The sequence below is a fragment of the Heterodontus francisci genome, chromosome 22 (assembly GCF_036365525.1).
Source record: "Heterodontus francisci isolate sHetFra1 chromosome 22, sHetFra1.hap1, whole genome shotgun sequence".
Classification (NCBI taxonomy): domain Eukaryota; kingdom Metazoa; phylum Chordata; class Chondrichthyes; order Heterodontiformes; family Heterodontidae; genus Heterodontus; species Heterodontus francisci.
In genome coordinates, this window is record NC_090392.1 from 82,866,023 (window position 1) to 82,887,437 (window position 21,415).

General features: G+C 51.7%; 1 protein-coding gene across 1 annotated transcript in view; it reads left to right on the plus strand.

Annotated features, from left to right (window-relative positions):
- Window positions 1–18,947, plus strand: part of oafa (OAF homolog a (Drosophila)) — a 54,476-nt gene extending 35,529 nt beyond the window's left edge. Inside the window, exons 3-4 of the mRNA XM_068054196.1 lie at window positions 11,644–11,824; window positions 12,935–18,947. Of these exons, the coding sequence (XP_067910297.1) occupies window positions 11,644–11,824; window positions 12,935–13,200 (447 nt within the window). The 3' untranslated portion in view covers window positions 13,201–18,947. The remainder of the gene's footprint in view (window positions 1–11,643; window positions 11,825–12,934) is intronic.
- The last annotated feature ends 2,468 nt before the right edge of the window (window positions 18,948–21,415 follow it).

Consider the following 21,415-nt stretch of genomic DNA (forward strand, 5'->3'; position numbering starts at 1 on the left):
TGGAGTGACTGCTCCGGGGAAAAGGATGGAGTGACTGCTGCGGGGAAAAGGATGGAGTGACTGCTGCGGGGAAAAGGATGGAGTGACTGCTGCGGGGAAAAGGATGGAGTGACTGCTCCGGGAAAAAGGATGGAGTGACTGTTCCGGGGAAAAGGATGGAGTGACTGCTCCGGGGAAAAGGATGGAGTGACTGCTCCATGGAACAGGATGGAGTGACGGCTGCAGGGGAAAAGGATGGAGTGACTGCTCCGGGGAAAAGAATGGAGTGACTGCTGCGGGGAAAAGGATGGAGTGACTGTTCCGGGGAAAAGGATGGAGTGACTGTTACGGGGAAAAGGATGGAGTGACTGCTCCGGGGAAAAGGATGGAGTGACTGCTCCGGGAAAAAGGATGGAGTGACTGTTCCGGGAAAAAGGATGGAGTGACTGTTCCGGGGAAAAGGATGGAGTGACTGCTCCGGGGAAAAGGATGGAGTGACTGCTGCGGGGAAAAGGATGGAGTGACTGCTGCGGGGAAAAGGATGGAGTGACTGCTCCGGGGAAAAGGATGGAGTGACTGCTCCGGGAAAAGGATGGAGTGACTGCTCCGGGGAAAAGGATGGAGTGACTGCTCCGGGGAAAAGGATGGAGTGACTGCTCCGGGGAAAAGGATGGAGTGACGGCTCCGGGAAAAAGGATGGAGTGACTGCTCCGGGAAAAAGGATGGAGTGACTGCTCCGGGAAAAAGGATGGAGTGACTGCTGCGGGGAAAAGGATGGAGTGACTGCTCCATGGAACAGGATGGAGTGACGGCTGCAGGGAAAAGGATGGAGTGACTGCTCCGGGAAAAAGGATGGAGTGACTGCACCGGGAAAAAGGATGGAGTGACTGTTCCGGGGAAAAGGATGGAGTGAGTGCTCCGGGGAAAAGGATGGAGTGACTGCTCCGGGGAAAAGGATGGAGTGACTGCTCCGGGGAAAAGGATGGAGTGACTGCTCCGGGGAAAAGGATGGAGTGACTGCTCCGGGAAAAAGGATGGAGTGACTGCTCCGGGGAAAAGGATGGAGTGACTGCTCCATGGAACAGGATGGAGTGACGGCTGCAGGGAAAAGGATGGAGTGACTGTTCCGGGGAAAAGGATGGAGTCACTGCTCCAGGGAAAAGGATGGAGTGACTGCTCCGGGAAAAAGGATGGAGTGACTGCTGCGGGGAAAAGGATGGAGTGACTGCTGCGGGGAAAAGGATGGAGTGACTGCTGCGGGGAAAAGGATGGAGTGACTGCTGCGGGGAAAAGGATGGAGTGACTGCTCCGGGAAAAAGGATGGAGTGACTGTTCCGGGGAAAAGGATGGAGTGACTGCTCCGGGGAAAAGGATGGAGTGACTGCTCCATGGAACAGGATGGAGTGACGGCTGCAGGGGAAAAGGATGGAGTGACTGCTCCGGGGAAAAGAATGGAGTGACTGCTGCGGGGAAAAGGATGGAGTGACTGTTCCGGGGAAAAGGATGGAGTGACTGCTCCGGGAAAAAGGATGGAGTGACTGTTCCGGGAAAAAGGATGGAGTGACTGTTCCGGGGAAAAGGATGGAGTGACTGTTCCGGGGAAAAGGATGGAGTGACTGCTGCGGGGAAAAGGATGGAGTGACTGCTGCGGGGAAAAGGATGGAGTGACTGCTGCGGGGAAAAGGATGGAGTGACTGCTGCGGGGAAAAGGATGGAGTGACTGCTCCGGGGAAAAGGATGGAGTGACTGCTCCATGGAACAGGATGGAGTGACTGCTCCGGGGAAAAGGATGGAGTGACTGCTGCGGGGAAAAGGATGGAGTAACTGCTGCGGGGAAAAGGATGGAGTGACTGCTCCGGGAAAAAGGATGGAGTGACTGCTCCGGGGAAAAGGATGGAGTGACTGCTGTGGGGAAATGGATGGATTGACGGCTCCCTGGAAAAGGATGGAGTGACTGCTCCGGGGAAAAGGATGGAGTGACTGCTCCGGGGAAAAGGATGGAGTGACTGCTCCCTGGAAAAGGATGGAGTGACTGCTCCCTGGAAAAGGGTGGAGTGACTGCTCCCTGGAAAAGGGTGGAGTGACTGCTCCCTGGAAAAGGATGGAGTGACGGCTCCCTGGAAAAGGATGGAGTGACTGCTCCGGGGAAAAGGAAGGAGTGACGGCTCCCTGGAGAAGGGTGGAGTGACTGCTCCCTGGAAAAGGATGGAGTGACGGCTCCCTGCAAAAGGATGGAGTGACTGCTGCGGGGAAAAGGATGGAGTGACGGCTGCCTGGAAAAGGATGGAGTGACTGCTCCGGGGAAAAGGATGGAGTGACTGCTCCCTGGAAAAGGATGGAGTGACTGCTCCGGGGAAATGGATGGAGTGACTGCTCCCTGGAAATGGATGGAGTGACTGCTCCGGGGAAAATGGTGGAGTGACTGCTGCGGGGAAAAGAATAGAGTGACTGATCCGGGGAAAAGGATGGAGTGACTAATCCGGGGAAAAGGGTGGAGTGACTGCTGCGGGGAAAAGGATGGAGTGACTGCTCCGGGGAAAAGGGTGGAGTGACTGCTCCGGGGAAAAGGATGGAGTGACTGATCCGGGGAAAAGGATGAGGTGACTGCTCCCTGGAAAAGGATGGAGTGACTGCTCCGGGGAAAAGGATGGAGTGACTGATCCGGGGAAAAGGATGAGGTGACTGCTCCCTGGAAAAGGATGGAGTGACTGCTCCGGGGAAAAGGGTGGAGTGACTGCTCCGGGGAAAAGGGTGGAGTGACTGCTGCGGGGAAAAGGATGGAGTGACGGCTCCCTGGAAAAGGATGGAGTGACTGCTCCGGGGAAAAGGATGGAGTGACTGCTGCGGGGAAAAGGGTGGAGTGACTGCTCCGGGGAAAAGGATGGAGTGACTGCTCCCTGGAAAAGGATGGAGTGACTGCTCCGGGGAAAAGGGTGGAGTGACTGCTCCGGGGAAAAGGGTGGAGTGACTGCTGCGGGGAAAAGGATGGAGTGACGGCTCCCTGGAAAAGGATGGAGTGACTGCTCCGGGGAAAAGGATGGAGTGACTGCTGCGGGGAAAAGGGTGGAGTGACTGCTCCGGGGAAAAGGATGGAGTGACTGCTCCCTGGAAAAGGATGGAGTGACTGCTCCGGGGAAAAGGGTGGAGTAACTGCTGCGGGGAAAAGGGTGGAGTGACTGCTGCGGGGAAAAGGGTGGAGTGACTGCTCCGGGGAAAAGGGTGGAGTGACTGCTCCGGGGAAAAGGATGGAGTGACTGCTCCCTGGAAAAAGATGGAGTGTGCTGCGGGGAAAAGGATGGAGTGACTGATCCGGGGAAAAGGGTGGAGTGACTGCTCCCTGGAAAAGAATGGAGTGACTGCTCCGGGGAACAGGATGGAGTGACTGCTCCGGGGAAAAGATGGAGTGTGCTGCGGGGAAAAGGATGGAGTGACTGATCCGGGGAAAAGGGTGGAGTGACTGCTCCCTGGAAAAGAATGGAGTGACTGCTCCGGGGAACAGGATGGAGTGACTGCTCCGGGGAACAGGATGGAGTGACTGCTGCGGGGAAAAGGACGGAGTGACTGCTGCGGGGAAAAGGGTGGAGTGACTGCTCCCTGGAAAAGAATGGAGTGACTGCTCCGGGGAAAAGGGTGGAGTGACTGCTCCCTGGAAAAGAATGGAGTGACTGCTCCGGGGAACAGGATGGAGTGACTGCTCCGGGGAAAAGGATGGAATGACTGCTGCGGGGAAAAGGACGGAGTGACGGCTCCCTGGAAAAGGACGGAGTGACTGCTGCGGGGAAAAGGATGGAGTGACTGCTCCGGGGAAAAGGATGGAGTGACTGCTCCGGGGAAAAGGATGGAGTGACTGCTCCGGGGAAAAGGATGGAGTGACTGCTCCGGGGAAAAGGATGGAGTGACTGCTCCCTGGAAAAGGATGGAGTGACTGCTGCGGGGAAAAGGATGGAGTGACTGCTCCGGGGAAAAGGATGGAGTGACTGCTCCCTGGAAAAGGATGGAGTGACTGCTGCGGGGAAAAGGATGGAGTGACGGCTGCGGGGAAAAGGATGGAGTGACGGCTGCGGGGAAAAGGATGGAGTGACTGCTCCGGGGAAAAGGATGGAGTGACTGCTCCCTGGAAAAGGATGGAGTGACTGCTCCCTGGAGAAGGATGGAGTGACTGCTCCCTGGAGAAGGATGGAGTGACTGCTGCGGGGAAAAGGATGGAGTGACTGCTGCGGGGAAAAGGATGGAGTGAAGGCTCCCTGGAAAAGGATGTAGTGACTGCTCCCTGGAGAAGGATGGAGTGACTGCTGCGGGGAAAAGGATGGAGTGACTGCCGCGGGGAAAAGGATGGAGTGACTGCTCCGGAGAAAAGGGTGGAGTGACTGCTCCGGGGAAAAGGGTCGAGTGACTGCTCTGTGGAAAAGGGTGGAGTGACTGCTCCCTGGAAAAGGATGGAGTGACTGCTCCGGGGAAAAGGGTGGAGTTCCTGCTCCCTGGAAAAAGATGGAGTGACTGCTCCCTGGAAAAAGATGGAGTGACTGCTCCCTGGAAAAGGATGGAGTGACTGCTCCCTGGAAAAGGATGGAGTGACTGCTCCGGGGAACAGGATGGAGTGACTGCTCCGGGGAAAAGGGTGGAGTGACTGCTCCCTGGAGAAGGGTGGAGTGACTGCTGCGGGGAAAAGGATGGAGTGAAGGCTCCCTGGAAAAGGATGGAGTGACTGCTCCCTGGAGAAGGATGGAGTGACTGCTGCGGGGAAAAGGATGGAGTGACTGCTGCGGGGAAAAGGGTGGAGTGACTGCTCCGGGGAAAAGGGTGGAGTGACTGCTCCGGGGAAAAGGGTGGAGTGACTGCTCCGGGGAAAAGGGTCGAGTGACTGCTCCGGGGAAAAGGGTGGAGTGACTGCTCCTTGGAAAAGGATGGAGTGACTGCTCCGGGGAAAAGGGTGGAGTGACTGCTCCCTGGAAAAAGATGGAGTGACTGCTCCCTGGAAAAGAATGGAGTGACTGCTCCCTGGAAAAGGATGGAGTGACTGCTCCCTGGAAAAGGATGGAGTGACTGCTCCGGGGAACAGGATGGAGTGACTGCTCCGGGGAAAAGGGTGGAGTGACTGCTCCGGGGAAAAGGGTGGAGTGACTGCTCCGGGGAACAGGATGGAGTGACTGCTCCGGGGAACAGGATGGAGTGACTGCTCCGGGGAAAAGGGTGGAGTGACTGCTCCGGGGAAAAGTGTGGAGTGACTGCTCCGGGGAAAAGGGTGGAGTGACTGCTCCGGGGAAAAGGGTGGAGTGACTGCTGCGGGGAAAAGGATGGAGTGACTGCTGCGGGGAAAAGGATGGATTGATGGCTCCCTGGAAATTGATGGAGTGACTGCTCCGGAGAAAAGGGTGGAGTGACTGCTCCGGGGAAAAGGATGGAGTGACTGCTCCGGAGAAAAGGATGGAGTGACTGCTCCCTGGAATAGGATGGAGTGACTGCTCCGGAGAAAAGGGTGGAGTGACTGCTCCGGGGAAAAGGATGGAGTGACTGCTGCGGGGAAAAGGATGGAGTGACTGCTGCGGGGAAAAGGATGGATTGATGGCTCCCTGGAAAAGGATGGAGTGACAGCTCCCTGGAAAAGGATGGAGTGACTGCTGCGGGGAAAAGGATGGAGTGACGGCTGCCTGGAAAAGGATGGAGTGACTGCTCCGGGGAAAAGGATGGAGTGACTGCTCCCTGGAAAAGGATGGAGTGACTGCTCCGGGGAAATGGATGGAGTGACTGCTCCCTGGAAATGGATGGAGTGACTGCTCCGGGGAAAATGGTGGAGTGACTGCTGCGGGGAAAAGAATAGAGTGACTGATCCGGGGAAAAGGATGGAGTGACTGATCCGGGGAAAAGGGTGGAGTGACTGCTGCGGGGAAAAGGATGGAGTGACTGCTCCGGGGAAAAGGGTGGAGTGACTGCTCCGGGGAAAAGGATGGAGTGACTGATCCGGGGAAAAGGATGAGGTGACTGCTCCCTGGAAAAGGATGGAGTGACTGCTCCGGGGAAAAGGGTGGAGTGACTGCTGCGGGGAAAAGGATGGAGTGACGGCTCCCTGGAAAAGGATGGAGTGACTGCTCCGGGGAAAAGGATGGAGTGACTGCTGCGGGAAAAGGGTGGAGTGACTGCTCCGGGGAAAAGGATGGAGTGACTGCTCCCTGGAAAAGGATGGAGTGACTGCTGCGGGGAAAAGGGTGGAGTGACTGCTGCGGGGAAAAGGGTGGAGTGACTGCTGCGGGGAAAAGGGTGGAGTGACTGCTCCGGGGAAAAGGGTGGAGTGACTGCTCCGGGGAAAAGGATGGAGTGACTGCTCCCTGGAAAAAGATGGAGTGTGCTGCGGGGAAAAGGATGGAGTGACTGATCCGGGGAAAAGGGTGGAGTGACTGCTCCCTGGAAAAGAATGGAGTGACTGCTCCGGGGAACAGGATGGAGTGACTGCTCCGGGGAAAAGATGGAGTGTGCTGCGGGGAAAAGGATGGAGTGACTGATCCGGGGAAAAGGGTGGAGTGACTGCTCCCTGGAAAAGACTGGAGTGACTGCTCCGGGGAACAGGATGGAGTGACTGCTCCGGGGAACAGGATGGAGTGACTGCTGCGGGGAAAAGGACGGAGTGACTGCTGCGGGGAAAAGGGTGGTGTGACTGCTCCCTGGAAAAGAATGGAGTGACTGCTCCGGGGAAAAGGGTGGAATGACTGCTGCGGGGAAAAGGATGGAATGACTGCTGCGGGGAAAAGGACGGAGTGACGGCTCCCTGGAAAAGGACGGAGTGACTGCTGCGGGGAAAAGGATGGAGTGACTGCTCCGGGGAAAAGGATGGAGTGACTGCTCCCTGGAAAAGGATGGAGTGACTGCTGCAGGGAAAAGGATGGAGTGACTGCTCCGGGGAAAAGGATGGAGTGACTGCTCCCTGGAAAAGGATGGAGTGACTGCTGCGGGGAAAAGGATGGAGTGACTGCTCCGGGGAAACGGATGGAGTGACTGCTCCCTGGAAAAGGATGGAGTGACTGCTGCGGGGAAAAGGATGGAGTGACGGCTGCGGGGAAAAGGATGGAGTGACGGCTGCGGGGAAAAGGATGGAGTGACTGCTCCGGGGAAAAGGATGGAGTGACTGCTCCCTGGAAAAGGATGGAGTGACTGCTCCCTGGAGAAGGATGGAGTGACTGCTCCCTGGAGAAGGATGGAGTAACTGCTCCCTGGAGAAGGATGGAGTGACTGCTGCGGGGAAAAGGATGGAGTGACTGCTGCGGGGAAAAGGATGGAGTGAAGGCTCCCTGGAAAAGGATGGAGTGACTGCTCCCTGGAGAAGGATGGAGTGACTGCTCCCTGGAGAAGGATGGAGTGACTGCTGCGGGGAAAAGGATGGAGTGACTGCTGCGGGGAAAAGGATGGAGTGACTGCTCCGGGGAAAAGGGTGGAGTGACTGCTCCGGGGAAAAGGGTCGAGTGACTGCTCTGGGGAAAAGGGTGGAGTGACTGCTCCCTGGAAAAGTATGGAGTGACTGCTCCGGGGAAAAGGGTGGAGTGACTGCTCCCTGGAAAAAGATGGAGTGACTGCTCCCTGGAAAAAGATGGAGTGACTGCTCCCTGGAAAAGGATGGAGTGACTGCTCCGGGGAACAGGATGGAGTGACTGCTCCGGGGAAAAGGGTGGAGTGACTGCTCCCTGGAGAAGGGTGGAGTGACTGCTGCGGGGAAAAGGATGGAGTGAAGGCTCCCTGGAAAAGGATGGAGTGACTGCTCCCTGGAGAAGGATGGAGTGACTGCTGCGGGGAAAAGGGTGGAGTGTCTGCTGCGGGGAAAAGGGTGGAGTGACTGCTCCGGGGAAAAGGGTGGAGTGACTGCTCCGGGGAAAAGGGTGGAGTGACTGCTCCGGGGAAAAGGGTCGAGTGACTGCTCCGGGGAAAAGGGTGGAGTGACTGCTCCTTGGAAAAGGATGGAGTGACTGCTCCGGGGAAAAGGGTGGAGTGACTGCTCCCTGGAAAAAGATGGAGTGACTGCTCCCTGGAAAAGAATGGAGTGACTGCTCCCTGGAAAAGGATGGAGTGACTGCTCCGGGGAACAGGATGGAGTGACTGCTCCGGGGAAAAGGGTGGAGTGACTGCTCCGGGGAACAGGGTGGAGTGACTGCTCCGGGGAACAGGATGGAGTGACTGCTCCGGGGAACAGGATGGAGTGACTGCTCCGGGGAAAAGGGTGGAGTGACTGCTCCGGGGAAAAGGGTGGAGTGACTGCTCCGGGGAAAAGGGTGGAGTGACTGCTCCGGGGAAAAGGGTGGAGTGACTGCTGCGGGGAAAAGGATGGAGTGACTGCTGCGGGGAAAAGGATGGATTGATGGCTCCCTGGAAATTGATGGAGTGACTGCTCCGGAGAAAAGGGTGGAGTGACTGCTCCGGGGAAAAGGATGGAGTGACTGCTCCGGAGAAAAGGATGGAGTGACTGCTCCCTGGAATAGGATGGAGTGACTGCTCCGGAGAAAAGGGTGGAGTGACTGCTCCGGGGAAAAGGATGGAGTGACTGCTGCGGGGAAAAGGATGGAGTGACTGCTGCGGGGAAAAGGATGGATTGATGGCTCCCTGGAAAAGGATGGAGTGACAGCTCCCTGGAAAAGGATGGAGTGACTGCTGCGGGGAAAAGGATGGAGTGACGGCTGCCTGGAAAAGGATGGAGTGACTGCTCCGGGGAAAAGGATGGAGTGACTGCTCCCTGGAAAAGGATGGAGTGACTGCTCCGGGGAAATGGATGGAGTGACTGCTCCCTGGAAATGGATGGAGTGACTGCTCCGGGGAAAATGGTGGAGTGACTGCTGCGGGGAGAAGAATAGAGTGACTGATCCGGGGAAAAGGATGGAGTGACTGATCCGGGGAAAAGGGTGGAGTGACTGCTGCGGGGAAAAGGATGGAGTGACTGCTCCGGGGAAAAGGGTGGAGTGACTGCTCCGGGGAAAAGGATGGAGTGACTGATCCGGGGAAAAGGATGAGGTGACTGCTCCCTGGAAAAGGATGGAGTGACTGCTCCGGGGAAAAGGGTGGAGTGACTGCTCCGGGGAAAAGGGTGGAGTGACTGCTGCGGGGAAAAGGATGGAGTGACGGCTCCCTGGAAAAGGATGGAGTGACTGCTCCGGGGAAAAGGATGGAGTGACTGCTGCGGGGAAAAGGGTGGAGTGACTGCTCCGGGGAAAAGGATGGAGTGACTGCTCCCTGGAAAAGGATGGAGTGACTGCTCCGGGGAAAAGGGTGGAGTGACTGCTGCGGGGAAAAGGGTGGAGTGACTGCTGCGGGGAAAAGGGTGGAGTGACTGCTCCGGGGAAAAGGGTCGAGTGACTGCTCCGGGGAAAAGGGTGGAGTGACTGCTCCTTGGAAAAGGATGGAGTGACTGCTCCGGGGAAAAGGGTGGAGTGACTGCTCCCTGGAAAAAGATGGAGTGACTGCTCCCTGGAAAAGAATGGAGTGACTGCTCCCTGGAAAAGAATGGAGTGACTGCTCCCTGGAAAAGGATGGAGTGACTGCTCCGGGGAACAGGATGGAGTGACTGCTCCGGGGAAAAGGGTGGAGTGACTGCTCCGGGGAAAAGGGTGGAGTGACTGCTCCGGGGAACAGGATGGAGTGACTGCTCCGGGGAACAGGATGGAGTGACTGCTCCGGGGAAAAGGGTGGAGTGACTGCTCCGGGGAAAAGGGTGGAGTGACTGCTCCGGGGAAAAGGGTGGAGTGACTGCTCCGGGGAAAAGGGTGGAGTGACTGCTGCGGGGAAAAGGATGGAGTGACTGCTGCGGGGAAAAGGATGGATTGATGGCTCCCTGGAAATTGATGGAGTGACTGCTCCGGAGAAAAGGGTGGAGTGACTGCTCCGGGGAAAAGGATGGAGTGACTGCTCCGGAGAAAAGGATGGAGTGACTGCTCCCTGGAATAGGATGGAGTGACTGCTCCGGAGAAAAGGGTGGAGTGACTGCTCCGGGGAAAAGGATGGAGTGACTGCTGCGGGGAAAAGGATGGAGTGACTGCTGCGGGGAAAAGGATGGATTGATGGCTCCCTGGAAAAGGATGGAGTGACAGCTCCCTGGAAAAGGATGGAGTGACTGCTCCGGAGAAAAGGGTGGAGTGACTGCTCCGGGGAAAAGGATGGAGTGACTGCTCCGGAGAAAAGGATGGAGTGACTGCTCCCTGGAATAGGATGGAGTGACTGCTCCGGAGAAAAGGGTGGAGTGACTGCTCCGGGGAAAAGGATGGAGTGACTGCTCCGGAGAAAAGGATGGAGTGACTGCTCCGGAGAAAAGGGTGGAGTGACTGAACCATGGAAAAGGATGGAGTGACTGAACCATGGAAAAGGATGGAGTGACTGCTCCGGGGAAAAGGGTGGAGTGACTGCTCCGGGGAAAAGGATGGAGTGACTGCTCCGGGGAAAAGGGTGGAGTGACTGCTGCGGGGAAAAGGACGGAGTGACTGCTCCCTGGACAAAGATGGAGTGACTGCTGCGGGGAAAAGGATGGAGTGACTGCTGCGGGGAAAAGGACGGAGTGACGGCTCCCTGGAAAAGGACGGAGTGACTGCTGCGGGGAAAAGGATGGATTGACTGCTCCCTGGAAAAGGATGGAGTGACTGCTCCCTGGAAAAGGATGGAGTGACTGCTCCCTGGAAAAGGATGGAGTGACTGCTCCGGGGGAATGGGTGGAGTGACAGCTCCGGGTAAAAGGATGGAGTGATGCAAGGAAGGAATCAGAGATGACCTCATCTGTGATTGATCGGATGGGACTAAGAAGACCATGTGAGATGGCAGTGTCAAAGAGGGGGTGGCCAATGTATATGGGTTGGGGACTTTACATGGAGGGACAGATTTAGGGAGGTTAAGAGAGCAGTGAACTCAGAGAAGAGAGAACATGATGAGTTGAGATGGAGGTTTAAATCACCGAGTATGAGAAGTCATTCGGTGTAGAGGCTGAAGGAGGAAAGCAGTGAAGATATCTCGATTAGAATATTTTTATGTTACTTGGGTGTCTCCTTGTGTCTCCCTGTCTGCTGGGCTCAGAGAGTGAGATGTGATTAATCCTTCTCCAGGGTGATTGAATAGAAGTGTCTGGAGTTTGGCTACTGGATGGGATGGGAGAGTTCAGGATGGTGTTGCTAGGTACTAGTATTGGAGTTCCTGTTTTCTTGTGGAAATATCCCTTTATTGAGGGGGGGGGGGTGCGCTCAAATTCATGTTGCAACATTGCGGGGTCAGAACTGAATCTCAATACGGGAGCTTCAATGGAGTGTGGATAATAACCAGTGGACTGTCTGTCCAAGCCTTACTGGCTGTTCCTTAGTGAAGGATTCAGACCCCAACATTCCATAAACTTTTCTTGATCTTAAGAATGTAGAATCAGAAAAACCAATTACTCAGCCTGTGTCGGCTCTGCTACATGGACTGTCTAATCCATTTACTCTCCCATTGAAGTGGGATTAGACTGGTGGCTCGTTCAGAGAAAGGCACTTGTACAGAGTTGATGGGTTGAATAGCCTGTTTCTAGACATGATGTTCTTTGATTCTATTTCTCAAATCATCGCTCCAGTTGCTACAAAATATAAGTTTTGATTTTTGAGCATGATCTTTGTTGTGTCATCCTCTCTTGTGTTTGTGTCACTGTCTCTCCGACACTGAACATTTTTTTTCTTGCTACAGAAGAATCCGAGGGCAGTGCGTGTAGCGGAGGAACAGCGAGGCCCTGAGCACCTGTACATGGATGTCGCAGTGAATTACAGCAGGGCTGGCCCACTGAGTGTCCACATAAACAATGTTTGTGCAGAGGCCACGGATGCTGTGTATGCAAGAGAGAGTGATGTGAAACACTGGATAGAGAAAGGTTTGTGAAATGAATGTGAGAGAAACACATAGGCTGACCAGTGGAACAGGAGGCCATTCAGCCCCTCAAGCCTGTTCTGCCATTCAGTTAGATTATGGCTTATCTGTACCTAAATTCTATCTAGCTGCCTTGGTTCCGTATCCCTTGATACCTCTACCTAACAAAAACCTATCAATCTCAGTTTTGTCATTTTCAATTGACCTCCAGCCTCAACAGCTTTTTGGGGGAGAGAGTTCCAAATTTCCACTCCCCTTTGTGTGAAGAAGTGCTTCCTGACATCACCTCTAATTTTAAGGTTCTGCCCCTCCAACCAGAGGAAATAGTTTCTATCTATCCTGTCAAATCCTTTAATTATCTTAAACACCTCAATTAGATCAACCCCCTCATTCTTCTATACTCAAGGGAATATAAGTCTAGTCTCTGTAACCTGGCCTCATAATTTAACCCTTTTAGCCCCAGTATCATTCTGGTAAATCTGTGTTGTACTTGCTCCCAGGCCAATATATCCTTCCTCAGGTGCAGTGCCCAGAACTGAACAGAGTTACTCCGGACAGAGTCGAACCAGAGATTTACATAACTGTAACATAACTTCCACCGATTTGATCTTCAGCCCTCTCTGAGAGACAGATATTCTACCCAGAGAGAGATACTTTTATTCATAATTCCCAGAGACACTGTTCTGGGGAAGTGAGGGAGATGCACACAGGAATACAGAATTGATTACAACACAGAAATGGGCCATTTAGCCTAAACAGTATGTGCTAACCTTTACCATCCACATGAACCAGTAGTTCCAATGACATTTACCCACCTGGTTCCCATATTACTCCAACCCTGTTTGCTTCATTCCCCTCTCCAATCTAATCTAGAGTTTTGGCATTGGGGTCATTTTTAACCTGGCCCACATGACAGAAATTGACCGACTGCATTGGATCAGCTGATTTACACAATGTGAGTTTACTCTCTAATGAGGTCAGTCAGCAGTAAAATCGGGCAGGGGATGTTGAAGGTGGGGATGGGGGATGTTGAAGGTGGGGATGGGGTGTGAGGTGGGATTCTCCATCTGCTAGTTGACCCAGGTTGACTTGTTGCTCCTCTGGTTCTCCTCAGGCATTGAGGCTTCAGTCTTTGAATTAATGCCAGTTTCGGAGGATGTGCCACAGTGTCGGGTCAGTCGGGACCGGTGGAAGGGCTGCATCTGCCGCTACTCACTCTGCATCGAATGGTACCCCTGCTTCCTGAAATACTGTCGCACGAAGGACCCTGCAGGCAAGACCACCTCCTACAAGTGTGGCATCAAAAGTTGCCAGAAATGCTCCCAGTTCGACTTTTACGTCCCACAGAAACAGCTGTGCCTGTGGGATGAGGACATTTAACCCTCTCCCCTCTCCCGACTCCCCTCTCCCCACTCCCCCCTCCCCTCTCCCGACTCCCCTCTCCCGACTCCCCTCTCCCGACTCCCCTCTCCCGACTCCCCTCTCCCGACTCCCCTCTCCCCACTCCCTTCTCCCCACTCCCTTCTCCCCACTCCCTTCTCCCCACTCCCACCTCTCACCTCCTCCACCCAACGGTGGTTCTGGATGGGGAGATGTGCGGGTGGAGGCCGAGCATCTGTCTTGTGGAAAACAGAGGCCAGAGGGTCAGTGCATGAGATCACAGACCGTGCTCAGCAATTTTTGGGGGGATCCCAGGGGAGAGAATGGGTCCAAGCTTGATATAGAATTAGATCAGATTCACATTCAGTGCAGGGCAAATCAGTCCAGTCGTCCTGGGGCTGCAGCAGAGTCGCTGGGGTTACCGGGCTGGAGGTTCGAGGCCTGATCCTGTGTCTAATTAATGTCATATTGTCACTAATCTTGACCTCTAACAATTTATTTAAATGCTAATTACTCCGATGCCCCATTTTTATCAGAGTTTCGTCGGTGAGATAAATCGGACATGAACTGGCTCCGAGTCCCTTTGCAAAAATGGAATTTCTGAGAAAAACCCATTTGGGCCTCTCGATAATCTTCAAAGCTTCAAAAGATAATTTCTCCCGAATATTTTTCACATTTGGTGAGCTAGTTCAGATGTCCCCTTATGTCAGACCATGTGGGGGCGGTCGGGGGTGGGGGGGGGTGCGGTCTGTGACTGGAGTCACAAAGCAGTAAATTCAACTGGAACCACAAATAACATCATTCCATTCAGCAGCAGATCTGAGATGTGTATGTTCGGGGTTGGACAGGTTTTTCTCACATGGACACCCGCACTAACCAACCACGTTTTATGACCAGCAACTTGTTGGTTTCACGGAACGGTCTAGTCTTTCAGGAGTGTACACTCTCTGATCACTAGTCTTTCAGGAGTGCACACTCTCTGATCACTAGTCTTTCAGGAGTGCACACTCTCCGATCACTAGTCTTTCAGGAGTGTACACTCTCCGATCACTAGTCTTTCAGGAATGCACACTCTCCGATCACTAGTCTTTCAGGAGTGCACACTCTCTGATCACTAGTGTTTCAGGAGTGTACACTCTCCGATCACTAGTCTTTCAGGAGTGCACACTCTCTGATCACTAGTCTTTCAGGAGTGTACACTCTCCGATCACTAGTCTTTCAGGAGTGCACACTCTCTGATCACTAGTCTTTCAGGAGTGTACACTCTCCGATCACTAGTCTTTCAGGAGTGCACACTCTCTGATCACTAGTCTTTCAGGAGTGCACACTCTCTGATCACTAGTCTTTCAGGAGTGCACACTCTCTGATCACTAGTCTTTCAGGAGTGCACACTCTCTGATCACTAGTCTTTCAGGAGTGCACACTCTCTGATCACTAGTCTTTCAGGAGTGCACACTCTCCGATCACTAGTCTTTCAGGAGTGCACACTCTCTGATCACTAGTCTTTCAGGAATGCACACTCTCCGATCACTAGTCTTTCAGGAGTGCACACTCTCTGATCACTAGTCTTTCAGGAGTGTACACTCTCTGATCACTAGTCTTTCAGGAGTGTACACTCTCTGATCACTAGTCTTTCAGGAGTGCACACTCTCTGATCACTAGTCTTTCAGGAGTGCACACTCTCTGATCACTAGTCTTTCAGGAATGTACACTCTGATCACTAGTCTTTCAGGAGTGCACACTCTCTGATCACTAGTGTTTCAGGAGTGCACACTCTCTGATCACTAGTGTTTCAGGAGTGTACACTCTCCGATCACTAGTCTTTCAGGAGTGTACACTCTCTGATCACTAGTCTTTCAGGAATGCACACTCTCTGATCACTAGTCTTTCAGGAGTGTACACTCTCTGATCACTAGTCTTTCAGGAATGCACGCTCTCTGATCACTAGTCTTTCAGGAGTGTACGCTCTCTGATCACTAGTCTTTCAGGAGTGTACGTTCTCTGATCACTAGTCTTTCAGGAGTGCACGCTCTCCGATCACTAGTCTTTCAGGAATGCACACTCTCTGATCACTAGTCTTTCAGGAGTGTACACTCTCTGATCACTAGTCTTTCAGGAGTGCACACTCTCTGATCACTAGTCTTTCAGGAATGCACACTCTCTGATCACTAGTCTTTCAGGAGTGCACACTCTCCGATCACTAGTCTTTCAGGAATGCACACTCTCCGATCACTAGTCTTTCAGGAGTGTACACTCTACGATCACTAGTCTTTCAGGAGTGCACACTCTCCGATCACTAGTCTTTCAGGAGTGCACACTCACTGATTACTAGTCTTTCAGGAGTGTACATTCTCTGATCACTAGTCTTTCAGGAATGCACACTCTCTGATCACTAGTCTTTCAGGAGTGTACACTCTCTGATCACTAGTCTTTCAGGGATGCACGCTCTCTGATCACTAGTCTTTCAGGAGTGCACGCTCTCCGATCACTAGTCTTTCAGGAGTGCACACTCTCTGATTACTAGTCTTTCAGGAGTGTACACTCTCTGATCACTAGTCTTTCAGGAATGCACACTCTCTGATCACTAGTCTTTCAGGAGTGTACACTCTCTGATCACTAGTCTTTCAGGGATGCACGCTCTCTGATCACTAGTCTTTCAGGAGTGCACGCTCTCCGATCACTAGTCTTTCAGGAGTGCACACTCTCCGATCACTAGTCTTTCAGGAATGCACACTCTCTGATCACTAGTCTTTCAGGAGTGTACACTCTACGATCACTAATCTTTCAGGAATGCACACTCTCTGATCACTAGTCTTTAAGGAGTGCACACTCTCTATTCCCTAGTTTTGAATGCCATTTATTTATCTGCTGAGAGATGTCAGGATGTCATGCATTATGCAGTGTTGGAGCTCGATCATGATCTTGCTGTTTGTTGGCAGTCATTTCGACTCATGTTCCTGACCTGTGATTGTCCTTATTTTGTGTCCATCAGTCTCAGAGAAGCTGATGGTAGAGGTTCTGGTGAAGTCTTGATCGCTGCTGTTTCAGTTGTTCAGATGTCTCAGTATAGGATCATCCATTAGTTTGAAGGAGATACAGGAGGTTCTGCAGTTAACAGTTGTGCTGTCCATTAGTCTGCCAGGGGGGAGTGGGCTGCCCCAGTGTCATGGTACTGGTTGGGGAACTCGTAAATTAGCAGCTCCTTGCCTCGTCCCTTGAGTGCCACCAGCTGCTACTGTTAGACTTCCCTAAATGTATAAAATGTTCTGCAATTTGTAGGAACCTGGCTGTGTCTGGCCTGTGCATCTTGAACTGTGCAGATTTTTGGTCTGAAATGATATGGTCTATAGTTTCACCAAATACTTTAATTCACCTTTAATTTCTTTGTTTGTTTGTTGCAATTTAACCTGAACATTTCAAATGGTACCAGTTCTTTGCACCATTCTGTATTTGCTAAATGCCACAAAGAGAAGGATTTTGTCTTTAGTTTAAATGTGTTTGCGAAACATCCGTCCTGGGAACCTCTGTTAACCAGAATTTCCTGAGAATGAAGACTGAGGTCTCGTTTACTAGTATTGTGTTCTTCATCTGAGCTCTCCAGCAGCCAGAATCCTTTCCAATTTCCAGAATGAACATCGGAATCGTACCCACAAATTATTCATCACAAAAAGGAAGTCAGAAGGATAGCTGGAAGGAAGGAGTTTAATCATTGTTTAATCATTGTCACAGTATTGAGTGTTCTTAACAGTGTTTTCCTTGAGAAATGCTTTTGTAAAATAGAAACTTCAATGAGGCTGAGTAACCAAAGATCTGAGAGGCTGTGCCTGGCTTCTTTTCAATCGACACTTGTCTTTCCCAAGATGTTGTGTGGGTCACTGAAAGTGCAGCATATAAGAGAGACTCTCCTATTCTCACACATCCTCTTGAATAACCTCCCAACTTCTAATCCATTCATCAGAAGTGAAAGGAATGTTAGATTATGACTCGAGTTCCAGTTTCATTTTCAGTAACTGAATAGAACAGATTATTTTAGATTATTCGTGAATTGGTGCCTTGTCTTAACTCAATTTCCAGATCAGTGTTAAACATTTTACACGATATATTCCCAGGATATGCAAGATACAGAAATGTGTTTTCATTGCAAGTGTCTGGCTCCAGGCTCTCGTGTGTCCATTATATCTGGGTCTCCTGGTCACCGACTTTGGTTTGGAATGTGGCAAGGGCCAATGTGGTGAGGGCCAGAACCCCTCAGTGCAGTGGATGGTACTGTTAACTGATGACGCGGTGTCACATTCTGATGAAGTTTGCAGTTCTTGAACCATTAACTGGTCATGGCCCAGGACGGAGGCAGGGAGTGTTGTCATGCAAGATCAGACTATGCCCAACCAGGGTTGAATCTGTGATCCCCAAGTGACAGTTCTTTAATTCTTCCTCCTCAACGGTTGTTCAGAGCATAGGTTTGGAATTTTCCTCATTGCTTTATTGAGATCATCTCCAGGTCACTAATGCTTGGCCAAGTTCTATAGAATGGGCACTGCTTCTGGTAAAGATTCTGGGGCATTGGGCAGCAGAAACTCCCTCAGTATAGGGCCTTCGCAGAATAAATGCTGATTAACTTGATTCACCGTTTATCAGATTATTACATCTTCGATGTTGGGATATTCACTAACTCTCTTACATTTTTGGGTTTGAGAGAAGCTGAGCCAATGATGTGTCTGAGAAAAGAGATGACATCACACAGACAATGACTGCCTAGTTTGAGGGGCCACCATCTTGGGCAGTATTTTTAGGGTGCCATGGGGATGGGAATGTTTTGGGGGTGCCATGATGACGGGGAATGTTTTGGGGGGTACCATGGTGATGGGGAATGTTTTGGGGGTGCCATGGTGACGGGGAATGCTTTGGGGGTGCCATGGTGATGGGAATGTTTTGGGGTACCATGGTGACGGGGAATGTTTTGGGGGTGCCATGGTGACAGGGAATGTTTTGGGGGTGCCATGGTGACGGGGAATGTTTTGGGGGTGCCATGGTGACGGGGAATGTTTTAGGGGTGCCATGGTGACGGGGATGTTTTGAGGTACCATGGTGACGGGGAATGTTTTGGGGGTGCCATGGTGACGGGGAATGTTTTGGGGGTGCCATGGTGACGGGGAATGTTTTGGGGTACCGTGGTGACGGGGAATGTTTTGGGGTGCCATGGTGACGGGGGATGTTTTGGGGGTGCCATGGTGACGGGGAATGTTTTGGGGTACCATGGTGACGGGGAATGTTTTGGGGGTGCCATGGTGACGGGGGATGTTTTAGGGGTGCCATGGTGACGGGGGATGTTTTGGGGTACCATGGTGACGGGGAATGTTTTGGGGGTACCATGGTGACGGGGAATGTTTTGGGGGTGCCATGGTGACGGGGAATGTTTTGGGGTACCATGGTGACGGGGGATGTTTTGGGGTACCATGGTGACGGGGAATGTTTTGGGGGTGCCATGGTGACGGGGAATGTTTTGGGGTACCATGGTGACGGGGGATGTTTTGGGGTACCATGGTGACGGGGAATGTTTTGGGGGTGCCATGGTGACGGGGAATGTTTTGGGGTGGTGCAGCAGTTGAAATGCTTTCACCTCAATAACTGCACAGAATCTCACAAAGTGCCTTCATGTCCTGTTCAGTGTTTCAGAAATGTCCTAATGAACAGAATTATTTTTGTATTCATGTGTAAAAAATAAAAGATTGCTTTATTCAGAAAAGAAATTAACCGTTTTCATATTTAGATAATTTATCAGGTTCAATAATAATAAAATCTTGCATTGATGATGGCTGTTTCTTTGTCACAGACTAAAGTATATGTGGACTCTCATCCCTTAGTATTTCCATTCAGAGATTTAACTGATTCTCAGTTACATTGATCTGAGCTTTGGGGGACGGGAGGGAGGAACAGGAAGGAGATGAGGGATGGGTGGAGGTGACAGAGAGAATTAGACTTTAGGAGTGGTGATTAGGGTGATGGGAGGGAGATTACAGCAGAAATGCAGAAAGGGGGGAAGCATGGGGAGTCTGGCAAAGCAGAGAAGGCTTCTGTGACCCAGGAATGTGGCATAGAATGGGGATAGGCCCCAGTGTGCAGACCACCTCACTACATTGAATAAAAGGGAGAGTCATAGGACAGGAGATCATGGAAGACTGCGTAAAACTGAAGATGCATGCCAAGGTAGGGTGGGAATGGTCGATGGGGATGAGAATTCTAAACCCAATGAGTTGGGGACAGGGAGCCAGTGTAGTTCAGTGAGAATGGGAGAAATGGGTGAACTAGGCTCAGTGAGACAGGATGTGGGAGGTAGAGATTTAGATGATTTGGAGTTTATGGAGAAATCAAATCTAGAGGTGACTAGGGTTTTGTTAACATTGGGAAAGGTGTGTGAGAGGCTGACAATTCCAGGCAAATGTATGTAAACTGACTTGATACTCGTTAGCAGGAGGAGGCCATTCAGCCCGTCGATCATAGCTGATCTTCAACCCTACTCCACTTTCTCACCCTATCCCCAAATCCCTTGATGCCCTTAGTATCCAAAAAGTATATTGATCTCTGTCTTGACTATACTCCACATGTCAGCGTCCACACCTCTCTGCGTAGAGAATTCGAAAGATATATTATGTTTTGAGTGAGGAGTTTTTCCTCATCACAGTCCTAAATGGCCGACCCCTTATTCTGAGGCCCCCATGTTCTAGATTCCTAGACAGGGGAAACATTTTCTCATCATTTACCCTGTCGAGCCCCATAAGAATTTTATGTTTCAACTAGATCACCTCTCATTCTTCTACATCATTAATATAGATTATAGATAGCTGATGCCCAAATGCTGATCCTTGAAGTACCCCAATAGTTACAGCCTGTTAATCTTAAAATGTCCCATTTATTCCTACTCTAAGCACGTTGGGACCGTTTATTACATTAATTGTGCTATATAATGTTAGGACAGGTGGAAAATGGTATGAATGGTTCCCACTGTTCACTTCCCAACTGACCGCAATCATTTTTGGGTCAAATAAACAAACAAATGATAGTAATTTTTTAACCTACGAGAAAACCTTTTGATTTTTACACAATTCCCAAAATGGTTTCCACCTCACCAACAAACACACGCACAATTCTTCTTTCTTCTTCTTTGGCCTCCTTGTCTCGTGAGACAATGGGTAAGCGCCTGGAGGTGGTCAGTGGTTTGTGCAGCAGTGCCTGGAGTGGCTATAAAGGCCAATTCTAGAGTGACAGACTCTTCCACAGGCGCTGCAGATAAAATTGGTTGTGGGGGCTGTTACACAGTTGGTTCTCCCCTTGCGCTTCTGTCTTTTTTCCTGGCAACTGCTAAGTCTCTTCGACTCGCCACGCTTTAGCCCCGCCTTTATGGTTGCCCGCCAGCTCTGGCGATCGCTGGCAACTGACTCCCACGACTTGTGATCAATGTCACAGGACTTCATGTCGCGTTTGCAGACGTCTTTAAAGCGGAGCCATGGACGGCCGGTGGGTCTGGTACCAGTGACGAGCTCGCTGTACAATGTGTCCTTGGGGATCCTGCCATCTTCCATGCGGCTCACATGGCCAAGCCATCTCAGGCGCCGCTGGCTCAGTAGGGTGTATAAGCTGGGGGTGTTGGCCGCCTCGAGGACTTCTGTGTTGGAGATACGGTCCTGCCACCTGATGCCAAGGATTCTCCGGAGGCAGCGAAGATGGAATGAATTGAGACGTCGCTCTTGGCTGACGTACGTTGTCCAGGCCTCGCTGCCGTAGAGCAAGGTACTGAGGACACAGGCTTGATACACTTGGACTTTTGTGTTCTGTGTCAGTGCGCCATTTTCCCACACTCTCTTGGCCAGTCTGGACATAGCAGTGGAAACCTTTCCCATGCGCTTGTTTAATTCTGCATCGAGAGACAGGTTACTGGTGATAGTTGAGCCTAGGTAGGTGAACTCTTGAACCACTTCGAGAGTGTGGTCGTCGATATTGATAGATGGGGCATTTCCGACGTCCTGTCCCATGATGTTCGTTTTCTTGAGGCTGATGGTGAGGCCAAATTCAACAGATAGATAAAAAGAAAATGGTAGCATGTAGTTTAAAGTCCACAATGAGCTAAGTGTTTGTGGTTTACAGTAAACCTGTTGAATCTCCTCAGGAGGAAAGTCTTTTTAAAGGTGCAGGCCTGGGTTTTTGTAGTCTTGAACTTGTT